General features: G+C 50.7%; 1 protein-coding gene across 4 annotated transcripts in view; it reads right to left on the bottom strand.

Moving 5' to 3' along the window:
• LTBP2 (latent transforming growth factor beta binding protein 2) overlaps positions 1-22,215 on the bottom strand; it is a 75,591-nt gene that overhangs the window by 51,112 nt on the left and 2,264 nt on the right. For all 4 annotated transcript variants that reach the window (XM_068397329.1, XM_068397326.1, XM_068397327.1 and 1 more), the window contains exons 2-3: positions 17,125-17,195; positions 9,198-9,441 (exon numbers count right to left, since the gene is read on the bottom strand). In XM_068397329.1, coding sequence (XP_068253430.1) covers positions 9,198-9,441; positions 17,125-17,195 — 315 coding nt within the window. The remainder of the gene's footprint in view (positions 1-9,197; positions 9,442-17,124; positions 17,196-22,215) is intronic.

A 22,215-nucleotide genomic window follows, 5' to 3' on the forward strand; every position in this document is an offset into this window, starting at 1 on the left:
CACAACAGCTGTGAGATGAGGACCCAGCCCTCGTCTAATGAAACCTGCTGCAGAGGCATTTGCCAAAGAAAAGCTCACCGCCGGCTGTGGGGAGGTCACTTGTCTCCCTCGTTCAGCAGGGAGAAAACAAGCACTCTTGAATTTAATTTCCATCTTGTTGACTAGCAACACTCATCCCCTCCACCAGGCTGCCAACTTCAAAGCCCTGAAAAAACACTTTAGCTTATTCATCCTTGCGCCCACACACAGAGACCGGGGGAAGCCAGCTGCCTGCCCCCGGCTCTACATGGGACACAGAGAGGGCAGGCAAAGCCTCTCTCATCCCAGGCATGCAAGTGGGTTGAAGAGCTTGCGCCTTCACACAAACACACAGAGAGGGCATGAGAGCAATAAGGTGGAGAGATGTGTGTAGTGCTCTCATCTGGATAAGGGGAGGCTCTTCATCTACAGCGGAAGGTGCTGGGAAGTCTCCTACTCATCCTGGGAACACTGTGGATCTAAGACATATTTTGATCTAAAATAACAGTTGAACACCTGGCAGGACACCTGGCCTTTGGATCTATTAGCTCAATGTAGTTAGGTCTCCTCCCACATCTCCATTCTCTGCCACACGTAGGATTCCCTCACCTGCAGCACTCCAGCCATGAGAGCTGTGTTGGGATGTGACACTTTGCTGCCCACTCTCGAAGTCTCAGCCCTGCCAGGGATCAGGGAACGAACATTCCAGTGATTGTACTGTTCTGCACTGGCTCCATCCCTTCCGTTGCTCAGTAGCCAGAAGACTAGAGCCTGGCTGGGGACCAGGAGTGCTCCTGGCCATGTATGCATGATGCCTGGTGGCAAAGCCAGTGCTCCCAGGGGTACCGTGACCACGAATCTGTTCTCACACCTCTCCCACGTGGCCTTCAATATCAACACCAAGGACCAGCAGGGAGGAGTAGGTTTCATGACATGTCTGGTGGGAAGGGCTCCAGAGCATGCAGAAAGGCTGCACCTGCCTTGGCAGCACCTGGGCTCCAGCTCCTCTGCAGAGCAGCTCCAAAGCAATGGAGAAGGCAGAGCTCCAGTGTTGTTATCAACCTGTCATTACATCCCTGGAAGAGTTTGGCACTTTGCTGTTGTAGAAAGCCTCATAGCTGAAAAATTAGCACGGCCACCTTGCCAAGGCTACAGGCAACCTAATACACACTGTCTGCCCCCTCCAGATAGCCTCAGCCTCTGAGTATGCTCCCCATCCTCCAAGGCCAGCGCTTGGCTGAGTTTTGCAGATGTGGGTCTGTTAACCATTCCCCTCGGCTCCCTCCCTCCTTTTGTAGTTCTCAGAATTCCTTCCAATTTGTCAAGATCTTTTCTGGCAATAAGGAATACCTTGACTCAGTGCAGGACCCCAAGGTGCGCAGGAAAAAAATCCATGCAGCTCGGGTCTTTTGCCTCCAAAGTCCTAAGCACCGTCGGTCTCTCGTACGTGGCCACACTGCATTACTCTCTTCTGCCTAATTTGCTGTTCACTCCTACTCTGCAAAATCTCAGCATCTCCTTCTTCCAGATTTCTTCCTCCCATGGAGGATTTTTCCCCTTCAGCTGTAACGGATAATATTTTTCCAGCCTGAATCTCTTCTTAGTTCCTGCCTATATGTTTAGCTTCTCTGTGTCCCTGAAGAGAGCCTCTGCACAAGTGAGACAAAAATGTGTTGGTGTGGAGAGCTGGGTACCAATCCCATCCAGAACCAGGCACTCAGGGCAGTACTTCTCAGGGTGCTTCTGAAGAAAGGAGAGGAGAACGAGCATATTTTATATGGCGACATCTACATTTCCATTTCAACCGCTCCTTGTACCAAATCCGCTTCAATTCATCCCTTGTGTCCTGCCAGCTGTTGATGATTTATGGAAAACCCTCGAAATTAAAGAGAACAGCTTTGATTTTGCTTAAGTACCAGCTTAAACCAAATAAGGCAGCAAACGATCAGGTATGAGAAACTGCAGCGTAATCCATATGCACAAGGGAGCTGAAAGCAAGTTGGATGACAATCCTAGTTCAGGCATTAGGGAAAAACTCTCTAGCGTTTGATCATGTGGCCTTAGCACTCTTCTAACATCTTTCTTTTTTTATACAACTGCTATATAAATTGCATTGTCATAAATGTCCCAAATGATATATGTATAGTCTATAAAACAGGCTATAAACTGGATTTTCTGTACTACCTCACCTACCACATGTACAATGCTTTTGCCCTGCACCCTGCTCTCCTGCATGTAGTCTCAGACTAAGCTGACAGTAGCAACATTTTTCTTTCAGTTAGAAAGAAAAGCGAATTTGGATGTTTTCTCCCAAAGTCTAGAGGCTGAATTCAGCTATAGGAATGGCTCCCAAGGAGGTGCAGAAGAACCAGGCCTAATGTAAAGACCGTATTAGGAGTTTAAAAGGAGCCTGAGAAGCCAGCTATCCTCCTGCTGCTCTGAAGCATATGCAACCCCCTAGAAAGTAAATACATAAAACACATAAACCAGAATGGTGCTGACAGATTTAAAACACTAGAAAGTAGAGCAACTGTATCTGGTGCCAGGCTAGAGAAGGTATATCATGTAATTTAAAAATAGAAGTACTTTTATATAAGAAAAATGACATTTATGCTCCTCTTGGGTAGCTTGAGATTTTCCTTTAGGCTTCCCAGCCAGCTTGCCAAGTGCTTTCAACTATGTCAAAGCAGGAGAGGGGCCGAGATGTGGAGCTTATGGAGATCTCATTGCCCTGAGTGGAATCTCTTTTCACATATTCTCACACAGAGTGGCACTGGCTTTTTAGTTTCAGTTTTTTAACAAGGTCTCAGGTATCTACTAAAGTTGGCTCTGGATCAAGGAATGTAAATGTTGGCCACCTTGTGAAAACTATATTGCCAAAGGGAAGCACCTTAGAAAGATGCAATTAGGGGCTCATCTGCACTGGGAAAATATGCACAAACATGCTGCAGTGGTGGAAGGCAAGGCTGGCACCAGTGTTTTACCCCAGGAATTCAACGTCACGTGCTATGGATCTCCTGGGCTGGTCCCATCCCAAACAAAGTAGGAAACCTGCCACAGCCCATGCCATGGGAATGCACTTACACAGAGGGGCTTCTCAGCCAGTGTCAGCTTTTATTTTCTCTGCTATTTGAGTATTAATAAATTGCAACCCTCATAAATGGAAAGTGAGTGACAGTCATAAGTGAGCAGAAGAGCAGGAGGTGTGATCAGTAGGTGCGTGGCAAGCACAGACTTCCTCCTAGCACTATATGTGTTGTGGACAAACAGTCCTCGACACTTAGCAGCAACCCAAGTAAGGCAGTAAGAAAGCTCCCCTTTTCTTCATAAATGTGGAAAGTTCAAAGCTGGCAAGACAGAGGCTTCAGATCCTGCTTTAACAATTAAGACAAATCTGTTTCTGTTTGGAGCAGCATCTTTAAAAAGCAAGCGATCTTGCAATGAACTTTCATTTTATCTGCTAGTCCTCAATGACAACAAGCTAATCAAGCTGATTTTGCCAAGCCACAGTTCTCAATGTCATGTTCCGAGTGGTCATCCCAGGGCAGATAGCTTTACGTCCACCATGGGCTCCGCTCTCCTCTGCAAAGGACCATGCTAGACATTTGACTGCCACCAGAACAGGAGCTGATTTCAGCCAGTTTTCAAAAGGGGGGAAATATACTTTCTTCATCCAGCAACCTCTGCTGCACACCCAAGATCTTGCCTCCTCCTTGCTCCTTGCTGTTCTCGTCCTTCATTTCCAGGAGAGAGAATAGAGATTTTGGCAGAGCCTCCCTACTGGCATCAGGTTCCTGGTGTCCCCAGGCCAGGAGCACTTGCCACAACTCCTCAAGGGTGGCATATAGCCCTTCCTCTCCTCAGGAAGGGCGGAGATGTCTCCTCCAGGGTGTTGGAGAGGAGGCTCTGAGATCAGGAGTCAGTGGGGCAGGCATGTCACAACTCAGCCTTCTTCCTTTTCCATCCTGAAAACACCAGGCAGCTCCCAGCAACTGCCTTGCCTAAACAGAGCCCTCTCAGAGGAAGCTCCCTGCCCTCAAGAGCCTAGCCACACTAAGCTGTCTGCACAGTGGCTCAGCACCTTATACCACAGCTATGTCCTTTTCCCGTACCTGGGTTGCTGGGAAAATGCTTTGCAGGTCCCAGTCATCTCTTCTGTTCGGTGAAGAGGAAGGATGCCTTGCTTCCCAGGCAGCCCTCATCCAGCACACACACATCCCATCTGGGCAGCACGGCTCCCTTGCAGAGATGCTGGTTACAGATCCATGCCCAGCACTCCTACAGGAGGGACCTTCTCGGGTGGCAGCGGCAGGACCCTCCTCACATGCTGCCCAGAGTCAGAGGCAGCTGGCCGTCCCTCCCAACAGCGAGGGGCAGGGGAGCAAGCCTTTTGCACTCCCTGCTAAATAAACAGGAATTCTGCTGATCCTCCAGCCTTAGGAAAACAAAGCTGTTTCCATTTAGCTCAGCTTCTGGGCTGAGGTGCAGCTCCATCCGCACAATCATCTGTCGGGGCTTTGCTTCTCCGGGCAGAGATTCAGGCTGAGATCAAGAAGAGGGAGGATTTGCAGCTAGTCCATGCTAGGAGGGCCTCTAACACCCCCAGGATTTTGCTCTCCAGAGCACTCTCTGTTCCAAGCAGCACAGCGCCAGGGCCTCCCAGCTTCTGCAGCAGCTAACAAGTCCCCACAGGCTCCCTCAGATGCCCGGCTCTAAACCTCTGCTGAGCCATGGCCTGCTGAAGGGACTTGGGAAGTCGTACTCAGCCTGTATTTTAAGGGATGAAAGCTTGAGCATCACCAGCTCTGGCGTCAGCAAAGTAAACCCAGAGCTGGCCTTCTCCTAGCCGTGTTTTCCCATGGGCAAGTGCTGAGCTCAGATAAGGCTGGGTATGTCTTCTTCTTTAGTCCCAGGAAGAAGAGGTAACATGCACCATATGGGCAAGCCAAGGATTCAGTGATTCTTCCCCAGTACCCCTCCAAACAGAGGCACTGATGGCTATGGGTAACACGGCAACACTGACACCTGTGCTCAGCACAATGCTCACGCTGACATCCATGTCCCCATCTTCCCAGGACTGCCAGCATGCCCAGAAATGCATCTATGACTGCTACACTGGGAATGCCCACAGATCCATTTGCTAACCTTCACATCTGCCAGGTGCAAATACAAACCAACCAGTACAACCAGTTGCATATGACCAGTACAACCCTGTTGGTCAAGGAGCTGCTACTTCTCACCAAGGCTGAGGGCAGAAGACTGACAGTAACTTATCTTTGCTGTCACAGTCATGCTTCCTGGGATCTCCTCGCAGGGAAGCTGCAGAAGGCATCACTGCTGCTGTTTCCAGGCATGAACTCTGGAGAGCCTGAGCACATCTGTCAGAAACAGGGCCATGAAAACAGGCAGCTTCCTCATCATGATTTTCACCAAGGCTTTATAGGCTCCTCCAGACTCCCAAAGACTTCCTACCTCCAGAGCAGGCTACTCTCCACAGTGAAGTGGCAGTCATCATAAGCAGCAAGTCCAACTAGCCGAGGATAAGAAACAATTTAAAGCAGCCCAACCACTCAGGCAAGTGGGGAATGTTTTGGTCTAGGCAGATCCTGAATAACCTAGGAGGCTGCTCTCCTAATTCTCTCTGAAGACTTGCTCCAGAACACACTGAAATCAAAATCAACTCCATCTCTGCTTAGTGAGCAGGTTTCTGGGGGGATTCACGGGTTTTGTTTCATGCTTATATGGCATCTAATATAGCATTGTTCTAGTGCATGACTTCAGAACTTCTGATTGCTACCTCTGTGCAAACACACACAAATAAAGCAAATATACACACAAATAAACTAAAGGAGAAAGCAAATTCACTCATGTGACAATTGATTTCCTGTCTTGACACAGAAAGACGAGGCTTAGAGGTCTATAAGCTCCCACTCTTGCTCTACTCCTCCTTGTTAGCAATGCGAATGTGCAGGGAGGTTGGGGACTGGTCATTTGTCCTGGATCTCACTGTCTGCTTATAACCACTGACCTGGAACCACCAGTGTCCTCTGTCCACTGAGAAACCCAAGAGCTTCTTCTACCTCTTCCTTATCAATAAATCAGACAAGCAAATCAGCTTCTGTGGGAGCATGGTGGGCCCACTAGAAAAAGTCAATGTCCCACCAGCACAACCCATCCTTATCCAGGAGGAGACCAAGGACTGCAAAACCCAAGCTGTTCCTCTCAGACTTGACAGTGAACTGAACTCCAGTGAAGATGACCCCGAGTTTGCAGTGCCTAAAAACCCATCCTCATACTTGCAAATATGAGCAAGATCTACCCAGTTCTGCGAAGGCCAATATGCTTCTTGCTTTTGCTGCTACAGCCCGATTGTATGGAGAAAGCCTGATACAGAAGTACAGAATTTACTTTAGTGGTAGCACAGAAATAGATGATGTTGTAACTGCAAGAAGCAGGCTCCAAGTTCAGACAAGTCTGAGAGCATGGCTTTATGAGACAAATGACCAACCTAATAAGTGGCTTCCACCGAAAGGGGAGTCCACCCCTTTCCTCCCCCCGCAATGCTAGCCTTGCAATTCTGTCCAATCCTTGTGGTCCTCATGTAATCTTTCAATAAGTCAATTTAGCACACTGAAGTGGCAGAAAATTATCCTTAATTTTGCCGTGTTTGTTTGCTAGTTTTTTGTTGAGCCAACTTACCCAGGGGCCAGATGAGCCCCAACGCGAGTGCAAGGGAAGCAGTGGGAGGGCACGGCCGGGTGCAACAGCAGCAGGAGCAAGCCTTTGGCTGCAGACACTCATTCTTACAGGCTCCACAGCTAGCCCAGAAGTTGGCAGGCTGAAGGGGACACTTAAAAATATTCGGGAAACAACCCATCTAACAGCAGCGTGACTTTTAGGTCATGCCAGTTGTCTGCCATCAGTTATATGGTCCATGGACAAAACCCAAGCAACTGAATTGTACAGGAAAATGTCCAGGGACTGAAGAGAGGTGTTTCGATGCAGATTGATGCCAGGGTGCGGGCAGCCCCACACCTGCCTGCACAGCACTGCTACGCATCGCCTGGGCAGGAAAGCCACAGCACAGGACAGCTCCAGAAGGCAGTCAGTGGTGGCCATGTCCTATGGTCCTACCTGCGGCCATTGCAAAGGACGAACGTAAAATGCTCTTCCCGAATCTTGTGGGATAAGGCAACGTCCTATGCCCTCCGTGGGGAGGGAAGGAGGAAAGGCACAGCACGGTCCTTAATGGAGTCTTATTTCCTTGGAACAGCGCCAGAGGATTTAGGGTACAGCAGGCAGCTGGGCATTCAGCAATCCCAGCTCAGCGATCGCTAGACGCTGTGTCTGACTGCCCGGACAGGAATGCTCTGCCAGTGCCCACATAGCCCCTTGTCCTCTGCACAGAGCCTGAGGTCATCTTCCTTACCGGGAAAGACTTCAACAGGTGCTGTACCTCCAAGGGCACTGCTCTCCTCCAGTCCTTGCGCACAGAGCGGTGGCATGGAGGGGTAGGAGGAGTTCATTGCTGGAGGGAAACTTGTCAGCAACAACCAGGATTGCAGGCACGTGCGAGGGCTGCGTGCCTGCTCAGGCACTGAGCCTCTCTTGGGGCAGCGATGACAGGGGCTTGGCCATCTCTCCCTGCCAGCATCACCTCTGTCTTGCCTGAATTTGGTTCCCATCAGATAGTCTTTCATTTGGGCACCAAGATATGCCGGCTTCAGTGAACTACTTCGTGTCAGTCAATTCCTAGTCAGACATTTGAGCCCCTCCAAACTGTAGATGGCTGAGAGTAAGTGTCTAGAAATGTCTCCAGCCCATGCACTGCATCTGCTTCAGAAGAGACAGAAAGGCAACAGCTACTTTAAGTGCAACAGATGCTTTAAAAACAACCTGCAGAAATACAGAAAAACAAAGGCCGACCTGCCCTCTCCTCGGGCAGCTCTGAGTGATGCTGAGAAAGTCAAAACAGCTCAGAGAAGAAAAGGAGAAACGGAAGTTACCTCCTGGTCAGGCACCTGTAATTTGCTGTAATGTCTTCTTGATTACGACTGAGGTACTTCTGCTGGAAGCCACGTGCAAATTCTCTGCTGTGGTGGCTACCAACAAAGCCAGTCTTTCTGGCCCAGCAACTGGGTGAGTAGCAGCAAGAACAACAGGGGCCGTTAGGAGTGGTGCAGTCTAACACTTTGCTCCCGGGTCCATGGACTCTTACAGAAAAGCAGAGGTGATTTTAAAAAAAACAAACGTGTGGGTTGTTGTATAGCAAGCAGGCACCATTCCTACCTCCCCATCCTCACTGAACTGCCAGCACTACAGAGCTGCTTGTCAGGGAAAGGCACTTTTCCCGCCTCCTTCAAGAGAAAACCCACAGCTCCAGAGAGACTTCATACAACACAAAGCGTGGAGGAGTTGCAGCTTGGGTACAAGAGCACCTCAGCCCCGACCTGAGGCAGGTGGACTGAAGCCATAAGCTCTTCCTCACCCAAAAGGACAGGATGATGCCACAGTTGTCATTCCAAGCTTAACACACTCCTCACAGAATCTCTTCTGCACAGACCTCTGTGAGCTCCAACAGCTCCATCTTTTCTTCTGCACCCAATATACAGGCACCTGCCTGGGTACCAAAATGACCCACACCACAGCAGGGTGACACAGAAATAGGGAATAAGTGGCTCAATAAGGGCTAGAGTCTGCCAGGAGACATCTCCAAGTGTCATCACTTTCCTCATACCAGCATTCAACAGCACATCTCATATCTATGTACCCTCCCATGGATACGACCTGGACATACTGCTCTAAACACATCCTCTTGGGAAAGAGATTTAACCCCCACCCCTTCATCCACTCTGCTGCTATCGCTAACGCTGCTCACCAACTGTACAAGGGCAAACTGCTGAGCTTCATGGTCCTCCTTCACCGTGGGACCACCACTATAGACTATCCCATTCCTGCATGTGCCTGGGGGCCATGAACAGTGCTGGGGCCAAACCAAGTCCCTTGGAGAGACAGTAGGGTCCGACCCCCTTCCGTCAGCTCCCACAGCCTGGGCAGGAGCCTCCACTGGGAGCCAAGCTGCCTGGTCTCACAAAGCAGAGGCTATGGCCCGACCTAGCATGGCGTTAGCTGCCTGTGGGTTTGGGCGAGCAACCTGCCGGGAACTGGGTTTGACTTACACAGCCAGGAGGTGCCGTGGGATGGGTGCCTGAGCCCCTCGCAGGGAGGTGTCCCGCCCTGCCGTGCTGGTCCTCCTCTGGAGGGAGCTTGCAGGGTGCTGGAAGGCAGCGGCGGCACTGGGCGGGTAGTACTCCTGCTCCGGAACGACTTCTTCGCACCGGGAGCCCTGGAAGCCCGAGCGACAGGTACAGACCTGGGGACGGCTGCAGGAGCCCTTGTTCTGGCACGGTGGGTCACAGACAGCTGGGGAGACACAGAAAGGTGGTTAGTGGACATGGGGTCCCTGGCAGTGTGCTCAGCCCCGCAGTGGTGGCATCCTGCTGGGGCAGGTGGCCTTCAAAGTCTCAGTGTTACTGCTGCCATGGGTCCCTAACACAAGGTCACTACCAATCAGAGACTTGTTTCTGTTCCCACTTCTCCCCACTGGTCTCTGCAGAGCTCTTCTCCAGCAATACTCACTTCAGAAAGCTCAAAAACTAGCAGCTTGGTCTGCAAAGAGTATACAGCCACCAGCACTGCCCATAGCTCTCCGAGCAGGAGTAGGACCTCAATCGCAGAGCAAGAGGAGGCAACAACTGCCAGACAAGAAGACAAACCACCATGCACTATCACAGCCTCTTCGGAGTAGTTTGTGTGTTATCTTCCTGCTTTAGCCCATTTTGGGGTCTGATTTGTATGATCCCCCCGGCTGTCCCCTCCAGAGCTTTCCAGCTCTCCCTCCACAGCTGATTTTGGAGTCTGCGCCCAAATTCCTCTGCAGCTACAGGGACTTACAGTTCATTAACTTCATGTCCAAATCACCCCCTGAGCCTGTGTGTGTTCCTAATTACAGCACATCAGCTTCAGTTTGCACCCCAGGAGGAAAGTGCTATTAATTATATGCTGGACCCTAACACTTCCCAAGTCAATAGATGCCAAATTGGGTTTATAGCTCAGCCAGCGAGAGCCAGGAACCACAGCTCGCTCAGGTAGGACTGGGCTCGTTGTTCTGAGCAAGAGTAATTGAAAAGGCATTGGAAAACAGTGTCCTCCCTCAAAGAAGGAAAGGGTCAGCTGGCCAAAGGGTAACAAAACCTCGTCAGACAACACAAGGTGGACATTAACCTCCAGCCACATGGGAACCTTGTGGATGGGCTGAAACATGCAGCCACCACTCCTGCTGAGGGCCCCTTCCCCAGGACTGCCCCAGGGAGGCTGCAGGAGCATCTCACATCCCACCACCTTTGCACACAGCTGCTAGGGTTTCATAAGCATATGCCTCCCTCTCTGGCTGTGCTCTTCATCCCCATAAGATCCAAGCATGACTGAAAGAAACGCTGCTTCTGGGCAACAAACATAAGGAGAGCTCTAGCCTTGTGTGCCTTCTACACATCAACCTGCTGTTGCCAAGCGAGGAAAGTCCTTGTACAGGCTATGAGGTCCTTACACAGCAGTATTGCCCCCCCCAACCCTTCCCTCACCCCAAAACTAGACTGCCATCAGCTTTTCCTAACTAGATCAGGGATATGTTGGCTGGAATGCTTCATTTGACCTTTATTATCATGTTAACACTCAGGAAGAGAGGGAGATCTCATGTAAAGGGAGAACCCAAGTCACACAGGGCTGTATAGGTTCAAGCCAGAGGTTTTGATGAAAACCCCCAGTAAAATAAATCAGCCACCACTGCACACTCTGGAACAGAGACAGGGTCCTAGTCAGGCAGGAATTAACCGTCTCTGGGAAATCTGGCGCTCCAAAAGTTGATGCAATTTATAGTATAAAACTCAGCTGTGATTTAAATAGGCCAGTCCCTACCGTTATCTCCCAATAAATGCCTGTTTTAACAAACGCCACCAGACCAGGAAGCCTGCCACTGAAAACAATCGCTTCATGTGCTGAAATACTGCAGAGCCCCAACGCCAGGACCTGGGATCACAGTGGTTCTCACAACCTCTCCCACTAACAATGTTCATAGTCATGTTAGACTGTGCCCTTCAGCAGGAAAGCACTGATAAATGACCAAAGGCACTCTAAAAAGCCCCTAAGACAGCTGATACAGAGAAGAGGAAGAAGGGAATGGGATTATTCTTCTGTCCCCTTCAGGCAGGATGGGTGGGAAGCTGACCTAGCAGAAATACTCCAGCTCTAGTATTGATCCCCTTCCCGGTTGCCTTTGCAGACTCAGGAAGAACTTGAAAGAGCTTTAAAAATTCACTGGTTTTCACTCAGTCCAGCTATGCGATGTAAGGAGAACAGATCGTTCAGCAGAAGTACTGCCAATGCCAAGTGTATGAAATCACGAGTTAGGCCCCCAAAACCGTAACATTGACAGAAGAAACAAGATGGCTAAAAAAATATATATATTTGGAATCTTTCTCTTTGCTTTCTGGTTTCTGAGCCCAAGGGTTACTTTGAGATGCCTCTCCCCAGCTGTGGGGGCTATAAACAGTTTCTGTTAAGATGACAGCCACTCATTCTTCTCACTGTAGTCTTATGTAATCACCTGCTCCAGCAGCTGGGGCTTTAGGGAAAGCAAAAAGAATCATCTCAAAACTCTTAATAAAAGGATGAGTGACCCTGACCACCCACCTAGGTGAGGAAGGCAGGACCGTCAGAGGGGAAGGTCACCAAGTCCAACCTCCCACTGCTTTGCAGGCACACCCAGCCCAGGACTGAGCAATGACATTGCAAGGTGACATTCAATTACTGTGTCCCTGCTGCTCTGCACGTGCTCTAGGTCTAGGAGAGTGGTGTAGATGTTCTCTGTAAGCAGCTCCTGCTCAGTCCCAGTTAAATGTGGGGCAACCTGTCCATCCAGCTAGGCATCCACAGGAAAACTGGGAAGATGCTGAAGGACTTGTACCATTGGGGTGATTTAGTCCACTTTCTCATGGAAAAGTTTGCTTATTGATGCAGAACAATATGTAATCTCAGTTCTAACTTAAAGCTCTGACTGTGTTAGCAAGCCAGAAGGGATGGACAATTTAACACAACTAAGAGATCTGTGCAGGCTGACAGGGAGGGAGATCGACAGCAATGCAGGAATAACAGAGGGACAACAGAACTTCAATGAAGAACAGTGTGGGCTCAAAAAACCCTGCAGTCACTGTACAGAAGAGAGAAAAAAGGAGAGAGCATGTGAATGTCACCTCCATTTTGCAGATGTGGAAAAGCCCCAGATGCTAATGCAACTGTCTGAAGACACACTGTGAGACCACAGCAGAGACAGCAACTCATCCTGGAAACCCTGCACCTTCATCCAGTATCTTAACTGCAAGACCATATGCACAAGATTAGGAAGTGCATGAATTTATTTACTCCTTCCCAACATGCTGATTAAAAATGTTTCTTTTAAGCTTTAAAGTATCCATGTCAGAAAAAAAGCTTAGCCTGCATTACCAGCCCAGCCCAGGCTGCTATCTTGGGAAGAAGCAAAGAACCATAGTAAATAATGCTGATGAAAGCGGAGGTTGATGAACTAACACTGGGAGGCTGAGCAAGAGGATTCCCCTGCTCTGAAGCAGAGGGGAAGGATGATGACCTCATAGGCAGCAGCTAAATTATCGACAAGTGCACACTGCAGTCCCTGCAGCCCCTGAATTATGGGCAGTGCAATGGGGCTTCTGGCCAGCTTGTGTGTACAGATTTCTTCTCCACCAAACCTAGGACATAAAGCCCTGAGTCTCACCCCAGGATGAAGTTAAACAGGCAGGAGGTTGGATGAACTCCTCGGGCCCGAGTTCGGGTGTAGCTCATTATCCCTAATGTCCCCTCCTGCAGGAAGACCTCTGGAGCCCCACAGGATGCCCTGTATGCAGTTCAGTGTGGTGCATCCCAGCAGGTAGGAAGTCAAGGAAGGGTAGCAGGAGACCTGCATGGTTAAACAGGGAACTGCTGGGCAAACTCAAGTGGAAGAAGAGGGTGTACAGATCATGGAAGCAGGGGCTGGCCACTTGGGAGGAATATAAGTCTGTTGTCAGAGGATGCAGGGAGGCAACTAGGAAAGCTAAGGCCTCCTTGGAATTAAACTTTGCAAGAGAGGTCAAGGACAACAGAAAGGGCTTCTTCAAATACATTGCAGGTAAAGCCAACACTAGAGGCAATGTAGGCCCACTGATGAATGAGGTGGGGGCCCTGGAGACAGAGGATAAAAAGAAGGCGGAGTTACTGAATGCCTTCTTTGCCTCTGTCTATACTGCTGGAGGCTGTCCTGAGGAGCCCTGGACCCCTGAGGCCCCAGAAGAAGACAGGATAGAGGAGGAATCTGCCTTGGTTGATGAGGGCTGGGTCAGGGACCAATTAAGCAATCTGGACGTCCATAAATCCGTGGGCCCTGATGGGATGCACCCGCGGGTGCTGAGGGAGCTGGCAGAAGTCATTGCTAGGCCACTGTCCATCATCTTTGCTAAGTCGTGGGCAACGGGAGAGGTGCCTGAGGACTGGAGGAAAGCGAATGTCACTCCAGTCTTCAAAAAGGGCAAGAAGGAGGACCCGGGTAACTATAGACCGGTCAGCCTCACCTCCATCCCCGGAAAGGTAATGGAACAACTTGTCCTTGGTGCTGTCTCTAGGCACATCAAGGATAGGGGGATCATTAGGGGCACTCAACATGGCTTCACCAAGGGGAAGTCATGCTTAACCAACTTGATAGCCTTTTATGAGGACGTAACCCTGTGGACAGATGATGGTAAAGCTGTGGATGTGGTCTATCTCGATTTCAGTAAAGCGTTTGACACGGTCTCCCACAGCATCCTCGCAGCTAAACTGAGGAAGTGTGGTCTGGATGATCGGGTAGTGAGGTGGATTGTGAACTGGCTGAAGGAAAGAAGCCAGAGAGTGGTGGTCAATGGGACAGAGTCCAGTTGGAGGCCCGTGTCTAGCAGAGTCCCTCAAGGGTCGGTACTGGGACCAGTACTATTCAATATATTCATTAATGACTCGGATGAGGGAATAGAGTGCACTGTCAGCAAGTTTGCTGATGACACCAAACTGGGAGGAGTGGCTGACACACAGGAAGGCTGCGCAGCCATTCAGAGAGACCTGGACAGGCTGGAGAGTTGGGCGGGGAGAAATTTAATGAAATATTACAAGGGCAAGTGTAGAGTCCTGCATCTGGGCAAGAACAACCCCATGTATGAGTACAAGTTGGGGACAGACCTGGTGGGTCAGAGCAGCGTAGGGGAAAGGGACGTGGGGGTCCTAGTGGACAGCAGGATGACCATGAGCCAGCAATGTGCCCTTGTGGCCAAGAAGGCCAATGGCATCCTGGGGTGTATTAGAAGGGGTGTGGTTAGCAGGTTAAGAGAGGTTCTCCTCCCCCTCTACTCTGCCCTGGTGAGGCCGCATCTGGAGTATTGTGTCCAGTTGTGGGCCCCTCAGTTCAAGAAGGACAGGGAACTGCTAGAGAGAGTCCAGCGCAGAGCCACGAAGATGATTAAGGGGGTGGAACATCTCCCTTGTGAGGAGAGGCTGAGGGAGCTGGGTCTCTTTAGCTTAGAGAAGAGGAGACTGAGGGGTGACCTCATTAATGTTTATAAATATGTAAAGGGCAAGTGTCATGAGGATGGAGCCAGGCTCTTCTCAGCGACATCCCTTGACAGGACAAGGGGCAATGGGTGCAAGCTGGAACACAGGAGGTTCCACATAAATATGAGGAAAAACTTCTTTACGGTGAGGGTAACCGAACACTGGAACAGGCTGCCCAGAGAGGTTGTGGAGTCTCCTTCTCTGGAGACATTCAAAACCCGCTTGGACGCGTTCCTGTGTGATATGGTCTAGGTAATCCTGCTCCGGCAGGAGGATTGGACTAGATGATCTTTCAAGGTCCCTTCCAATCCCTAACATTCTGTGATTCTGTGATTCTGTGATTCTGTGACCTGGCAGTGTGTGGGTAGAAACCAAGCCCATTGCAAGCGGGAGAGATCTTCCTCCTAAACTCCCTTAGCTCACTTCCACTTTCCCAGGAAACATCGCTGTCCTGAAGAGAGAGATTTCTCTTTTTCATCTTCCCAGTCATTGACTCTGAAAACTCCCCAAGTCCTCACTGCACTTTGGTCCTTGAAGCTGGAACAAACCAAAAGGCTAGAGAAACCTGCCCATGGCTTGAGTTCAGTCATATGCAGAGATGTTGCAAGAGGAAAGCCCTTGGAAAAGCATGGGTGGAGAAGAAATCACTATGCTTGGTAAGTGATAGGGAGCAGATGAAGGCAACAATTTGGTCTGTCCTCTCTCCTGCACTGAGGCTCAGACCCATCTTCCCTGCTTCATCGTGCTAAGAGGTTCCCTCTGGCTGCATTTCTACTCCTCTAACTTCCCTGATACGCCCCATATCAAAGACCATGGGATCAGCCATTAAACAGTATGACTGTGCAGAAACTAACTGGGATGGGCTGTCCAGCTTGCCTTGGCAGCCTTAAAAACAGCCGAACGTCCCCAGCAGCTTGAACTCCAGCAGAAAAGCCTGGCGAGGGAGGTAGCTGGGAACAAAATTATGTTTACACATCACTGATCTCCACCTAAGACCTGCCTGAGATATACCATCCCTGGTTGGGGGGACACTGTCAGGCCCGATCGTGTTGACAGTGTCCTTTTAATGAAGCCTTGGGAACCAGGGCCCAGCACCTGAGCAATCGCTAGATAGCTGGCGTGGCTGCGAGCCCAGATCTACTGCTCCTTCGAAAATCCCTAATGAGAGAAAGATGCTGCCACGGCTGGCCCCACGCTCTGTTTACAGACGCTGTCTGGCAGCCCCGCACGCTCTCTACCGTTTGGCTTCTGTCGGCGGGGAGGAGAGGGAGCAGGGAGGTGAGTCAGCCCTTGGCCCCTTGCTCCCAAACACCGATCGCTAATGCAATTATCCCAGCGCGGCCAAAGCGCCTTGAGAGCCTGCGGCAAACAAAGCTGAGCCTCTTTCCCTGCAAAACATCTGGGCAGCTGCTGCCACTCGAGTGAAGGCAGATGCTCTGGGCTATTCTGGGCAGGGCGTTCCCATGCAGAGAGCCTGCCCGGTGCCTGTGTGCTCCCTGCCCCTCAAGCCGCCCGGGCGCTGCGGGCAGCCCCTCGCCTCCCTGGGACCGGGCAGGTGCACGGGGCAGGCAGTCCCCTGGGAAGGCCCACGGGTGGGCTGGGAGGTGTAACCCCGTTGTTTACAGACAGGGATCGTGGCAGGGGCTGGGCTGTGGTTGCGGAGCTATTGAGGATGGAGACGACAGTGCAGCTGCCTCTGGTGTGCATTGTGCTGGTGCCTGCCCAAACCCCTTCCCTTCCCGTGCTGTGCTGGGGAGCCCAAAATGATCTCAGCACCCAGGGCTATGGCAGGGCTGTCAGGAGGAGCAGAGCCCTTATTAACCCCGCTGTGGGCAGGCAGGAGGTCTGCACTGCAGGATCACCCTGCAGCCCCCCACCATTTTACACGTCCCACGTGCTGCACCACGCTCCAGCCCCACCCATCCCAGCCATCGTGCCAACTCCATTAATGGCTTTCCTTAATAGCACTCAGGTAATTTGCAGCCCTTATTTCCCCCTCAGCGTCAGCAGCACTTGCCCATGTGAGCACAGCCCCACTCTGCCAGTTCTCACCTGCTGGGACTTTCACAGACCTGCCTTTTGCTCCATGCAGGACGATGAGAGCCCAGGGCTCGAAACTCGCCCACAAATGTGCCGTTGCAATGCCCTGCCCCAACAAGACCCTGCTCATGATGGACACTAATGATGGTAATAAAATAAAGCCATAATTATTCAGCATGCTCAGACTTTGCCAGCCAGTGGGGAGAGCTGACCCACAGCCCGGCAGCCCCACGGAGGGGCTGCAGCGCTGCCTCCGGGATCCCCACGGTCCATCTCCTGCCCAGGCACAGCGCAGGGGACGCGTGCTGGATCACAGCAGTACTCGAGCGCTTTTTAGGGGTGCAGTGCGAGACCTGCTCTGGCTGAGGCTGTCATACTCACGTTTGATGCAGCGATTTGTGCTGGGAGCCGTGGTCCATCCTGGGCAACACTGTCTGCCGCAGACATTTGGCCTAAGCAGAGAGACAAAGCAGCGCAGTTAGGAGAAGGGAAGCCGAGGTCTCTCTGCAGCCAGCACCTCTGAGTCACCCGTAAAATTATTTCCTGCAGCATCTGATATTTCCTTCCAGATGGACCAGCAACTGAGATCAAAACCAATGGGACAAGGGCTGAGTTGTTTAAGTGCTTGGAAAAGACACCCCCAAGGACTATGTGAATGCTGCAGTGTGAGCGATCCCTCAGGGATTATCTCCCTTTTGAACTGTCATGATGTTGGGCTCCTGGCACAGCGCTCAGAGGAACCATTTTCCTCCTGAGAGCAATTGGAGGCCAGCGGCCTGCGATCATTAAAGATCTCACGGCACTTCATGGTATTGGGGTATAAATCGGGCCTGATTCCAACTTTGGTCATAGCGTCTCGCCTCCGCAAGTGTCCCGAGCTGCTTTGGCCAAAGACAGTGCTTCATTCTCCGCCTAACTGCTGCCGCCTGTTGCTGTTCATTGCTCAACCCCACCCTGGGAGGGACAGCATGCCAGCAGCCGCATCGGCCGCTCCCCGCTTGCTCTCCCTTTGCGAGCACCCTGGTCCCACGTTTGTTATCTGCCTCTGCCGCAGCAAGCCCAGGGGCTGGGGACTCTCTGGTGCTATGAAATGTGTGCCTGCTTGACATGCACGGTGCTAGACTAACTCCCGGATGCTCATATCATTTCCATGGTGGTTAATCCGAGCACTTTGCTGCAAAAACTTTTTGACTGCCTTTGCATAAGCAACATCCCCCCGACCTCTGCCTTATTCTGTGTTTTCAGGTAGTGATCACTGCCAACATACAGCTACCATCAGAAACAGTGCCGTGACTCCAAGAGGTGCTCTGCAATGCCCAGGCAGGCAGCTAATCCTGTTTTCTCTGGTCACATCTCATATTTACACATCTATAATGAGAAGGAATAATAAGTTGCAGGTTGCTCTCCAAGCGTATTTACTCATCATGGAGGGAAGGTTTTGGGAATGTGTAACTTTTGCATGTCTAGGTAGGTGGGAGAGCACAGTCATCAAAAGATAAAAAGCTAGAAATAGGCAGCCTGAAAGCTCTGGAAAGCCTCTGGAAACAAAGTGGGGAGCATGGTTTATTTCTAACGCTGGACAAGGCAGTCGGAGCTGCTGACAGAATTTACAGGAACCACGGAAACATGCACATTTGTCTTCTGGATTGACTTTCACATGAACACAGCAGGATCAGAAGATGATCCATCTCTGAACCGGCACCCTCATGACTCCTGCATCCACATGGCATGAGATGAGACTCCAGAAGTGCCAGAGCTCAAGCTGTGGGGCTCACGTTTTAGGAGAATCAAAGACGATGGGTAGCAAGCATGCCAAGTTTTGTTCTGGTGTTCATGAATGAAGCTGCCTGTAGAGATACAATCACTCCACATGGGAAGGGGAAGTGGTCTGAGAAGCCACGTCGTTTGTAAAGTGTTATCCAGCCCTTCAGGCTCAACATTTTATTAACCTGGGTAGATTTTTACAGGGAGAAAGCACTTAAATTCCCTCGGTGTGACTTCCTGCAAACAGAACAAGCCAAAGTAATTCCTGCATCCATTTGCATCTGCTCTGGCTGGGCTAGAGCACCAATTTCTAGCTTTTTGGCTGTCAACGCAGAGAGATGTATAGGTCTTTTCTTTAAGACATTCCCAGAAAGTATCCAAGGAAAGCAAACTTTCCTTTACTTACTGCGTAAGAGCCGCACAAGGCTGAGCACCCAGGTTGCCTCCCGCTTACCCACCCCTTGAAACTGGAAGCAGGGCAGAAGGGAGAGGGGAGCAAGACTCTCGTCCTCATCCTGGGCAGAGTGGGGTGCAGAGGAACCAGAGGATGGGTGGGCACGTGGAGGGGTCAACAGCTCTCCCAGATGGAAGGAAGCTCAACACAGCCCCAGATCAGAGCAGAACAGAAGACATGTCCTCACACTGGTCTCTCAAGCTGAAGTCCCATCGAACTCTCACACTAGGTCACACTGCATGGCGATGCCCTATTCCCAGCCCTGCCACTGATGCCAAAACAAGCCTTGGGCAAACCATTTGTCTTCCCTATCTGTCTCGTTACTAGTGGAATAGGTTAATTAACGCATTTACCTTCCCAAGGGTCAGGTCAGCTAGCACACGTCTTTCCTAGGAAATGAAACACTGCTGGGGACGTTCCCAGGCGCTGGGACTTGATTGCTTGTAACACTGGACTGCTACAGAGCTCATGGGCCACTTAGCACCTTCCAAAATAGTTCCCAGCCCAGCTCAGACCGGAGCAGACAGAGACCATTTCCAATAGGCAGTTTCCCCTTTTTGGAGAGAAAGAGGATTGCATAGCTCAGACAGCTGAACAGCCACAGTGCCAGAGAAAGCCCTAAGGCAGAGCTCACTAGAGCAGACGTGGGCCTTTGGGTTTACGCTTCTGGCAAAATGCAGGGTGAGGCACCGGATCGACGTCTCAGCCCCTGCCTCAAGTGCCAGGTACACCCTGAGCTCTCCAACAGCACAGGCAGCAGTAAGCAACTGCAAACCAAGCTCGCTCCTCACTCTGCAGCTACTGTGCACCATCCGTGCCCAGGTATAGTCCCTGGCAGGTTGTGAGAGCTTGGTGCACAGGAGGTGTCAGGTACTACTCACCAGCCTGCTCCTTTTCTGGGATAGGCACCTCCCTGACACCCCTCACAGAGCTGAAGCCAGTGCCATGAAGCCTCCCTGCATCCAGAAGTACCGTTCATGGCCCTGACTGGATGCACCAGCACAAGCCACAACTTGGGCAAAGGAGCCGCAGCAAGCCAGTCCTTCAGCACCTGCTTTGCTGCAGCAGCCAGAGGCCACCGTCAGGATCAGGCTCCCGCTGTGCAAAGTGGTACCCAGGATGATACAAGCCTGCAAGATCTTGCAGTGTTATATGAAACCAGAGCCAAGCAACTGTAACAAGCACTAGGGAGAAGGAAAACAAGAGAACAGTAGTAAGATCATGGCTTCACATAGTTTCAGCATGTGCACAGCCTCAGCGATGATCACATACTGTTTCTGAAGCGTTCAGTAAAACCATTTTTTTCACCATTTATTTTAACAGCAATCTACACATCATCTTTCAACTTCATGCAGTGCTCTGTGCTGCCAGATACGCTGACTCCATTCAGGTCATTTACAGCATCCTCGCAGAAGGCCAGGGGGACCATTAGATCATCAGGTCTGCCTTTCCACTGCAGGACAGTGAACTTCATCCAACTGCATATGAAATATTTGCAGTCAGACCCAACGAAGAACATTAGCAAAAGGCTGCTGGCATCGATGAGCCACTGAAAACCCTCTGCCAAGTCCACATCAGCGTTAACTGCCTCCACTCCTGAGCAGTCCTATACACACACTGCAGTAAGAACCTATATCCCACAAAGCCTGGATAAAGCAGGACTATGTAGCCACAGATGGTGTCTACAACAGCAATTAAACAAGAACTGGGGTGCAGACTGCACAAAAAGAAAGTGGGAAGGAGAAGGAAAGAGTGTGGAACTCCCAGCCTGTTACCTGGGGAGCCTCACATGCCCCTGAAAATTGTGCAGGCAGGTAGCGGAAGTGGAGGTGTCCCCAGACTACTCCCCTGTTACCCACCTTCCTCTGATTTTGTGTACATCACCTGAGGATCATCACTGGGTCCCACCCTCCCAGGTATGGGGCAGAGGAACGAGAAGGGTCACATCACGGGGGACACAAATTAGGGATGCATCCAGCACACGAGTACAGCCATAGCTGGCATGCGTCAGGGCTTGGGAGCTCCCACCCCACAACACTCAGGAGGAAAATTTTTCCATGAACCAGAAGCTGTATCAATGAACCTATAAACACTTTAAACATCAGACTGAACACACTGGACTGCGAAGTCATCTGCTCCACGGCACTGGGTAGAAACAGCTCATCTGCAGCAGCGGGGACTGGTGTGTCTGCAAACCAGTGGGGGGCGCTGGGGAAACGGGCTGGGGAAACAGGCAGGTTAGGCAGAGCACAGCAAAGCAGAGATGCTTTGGGGGCTGGACTGTTTTCCTCGCTTAGTGTTAGGAGACAGTAATTTTCTGCAATATTTGCTGTGGTGTCAAAAGTCACCTCACAATGACCCACCAGGAGAAAATACTAAAACCCAGCTCTTGGAAGATTTGTGGTTGGATGCACTCATGGAAGCATGTGAGGAGGTCCCACCTGCAACAAGGTCAGATGTGAGCAGGGTGGCAGACACATCCAAACGGTCGCCAAGAAAAAAACTCAATTTTGGGTATGCTGCTATCAAACAAAGTGAGAAAATAATCATCCAGAAAAGGATACGGTGCTAATAAATGGGTTTTTCAACCACATGGCTGTGAGAGGCCCCTGGAGGTACCAGCAGAAAATTCTGACTAGGGAACCAGGAAAGGCAACACACGCAGGAGTTGAGATTTTAAGCCAAAGTAACTGTATAAATAAATAGTTCTGGGGTTAAATGCAGCCTGCAAAGCTACCTGAGTAAGGGAAAATGAAGGTTGTCAAACTAGAGAGTAGTAGGAGTTCAATGTAAATAGAAGAACAGAAAATATCCCACCTGGCAAAAAAATGAAACATCATGAAATGAAGTTTTTTAGGGGCCCTGAGTTTCCTGGATGGAAACGTGTCCAGTGCAGCAAGAGACATAAGAAGATGGATGAGGTGGAAGGACGGAGTCTCACTGAATGGCTGGAGGCAGCAGCAGCTAGCTTTCCATGAGGAGTAACACCATGTGGTTACTCACAGACAATTACTTCAGCTAGACTTTCTCATAAACTCCAAAGACAGTAGGTCATAGAGAAGTATAAAGAGTGCCGATTTGGACTCCAGAAGAAATGGAAAGCTACTGACGACAAGGCATTTTATGCATGTTCCAGAGTTCAAGTTCTTGAGGATCAGAGCAAGCCCCATATCCCCAGCCCTCATCTTCCAGGGCAGAGTGGAGGCAAAGAGAGCAGCACAGCCTGCACGAAGGACAGAGCACCAAGGCACAGC

Source organism: Nyctibius grandis, chromosome 4 (assembly GCF_013368605.1).
Source record: "Nyctibius grandis isolate bNycGra1 chromosome 4, bNycGra1.pri, whole genome shotgun sequence".
Lineage (NCBI taxonomy): Eukaryota > Metazoa > Chordata > Aves > Nyctibiiformes > Nyctibiidae > Nyctibius > Nyctibius grandis.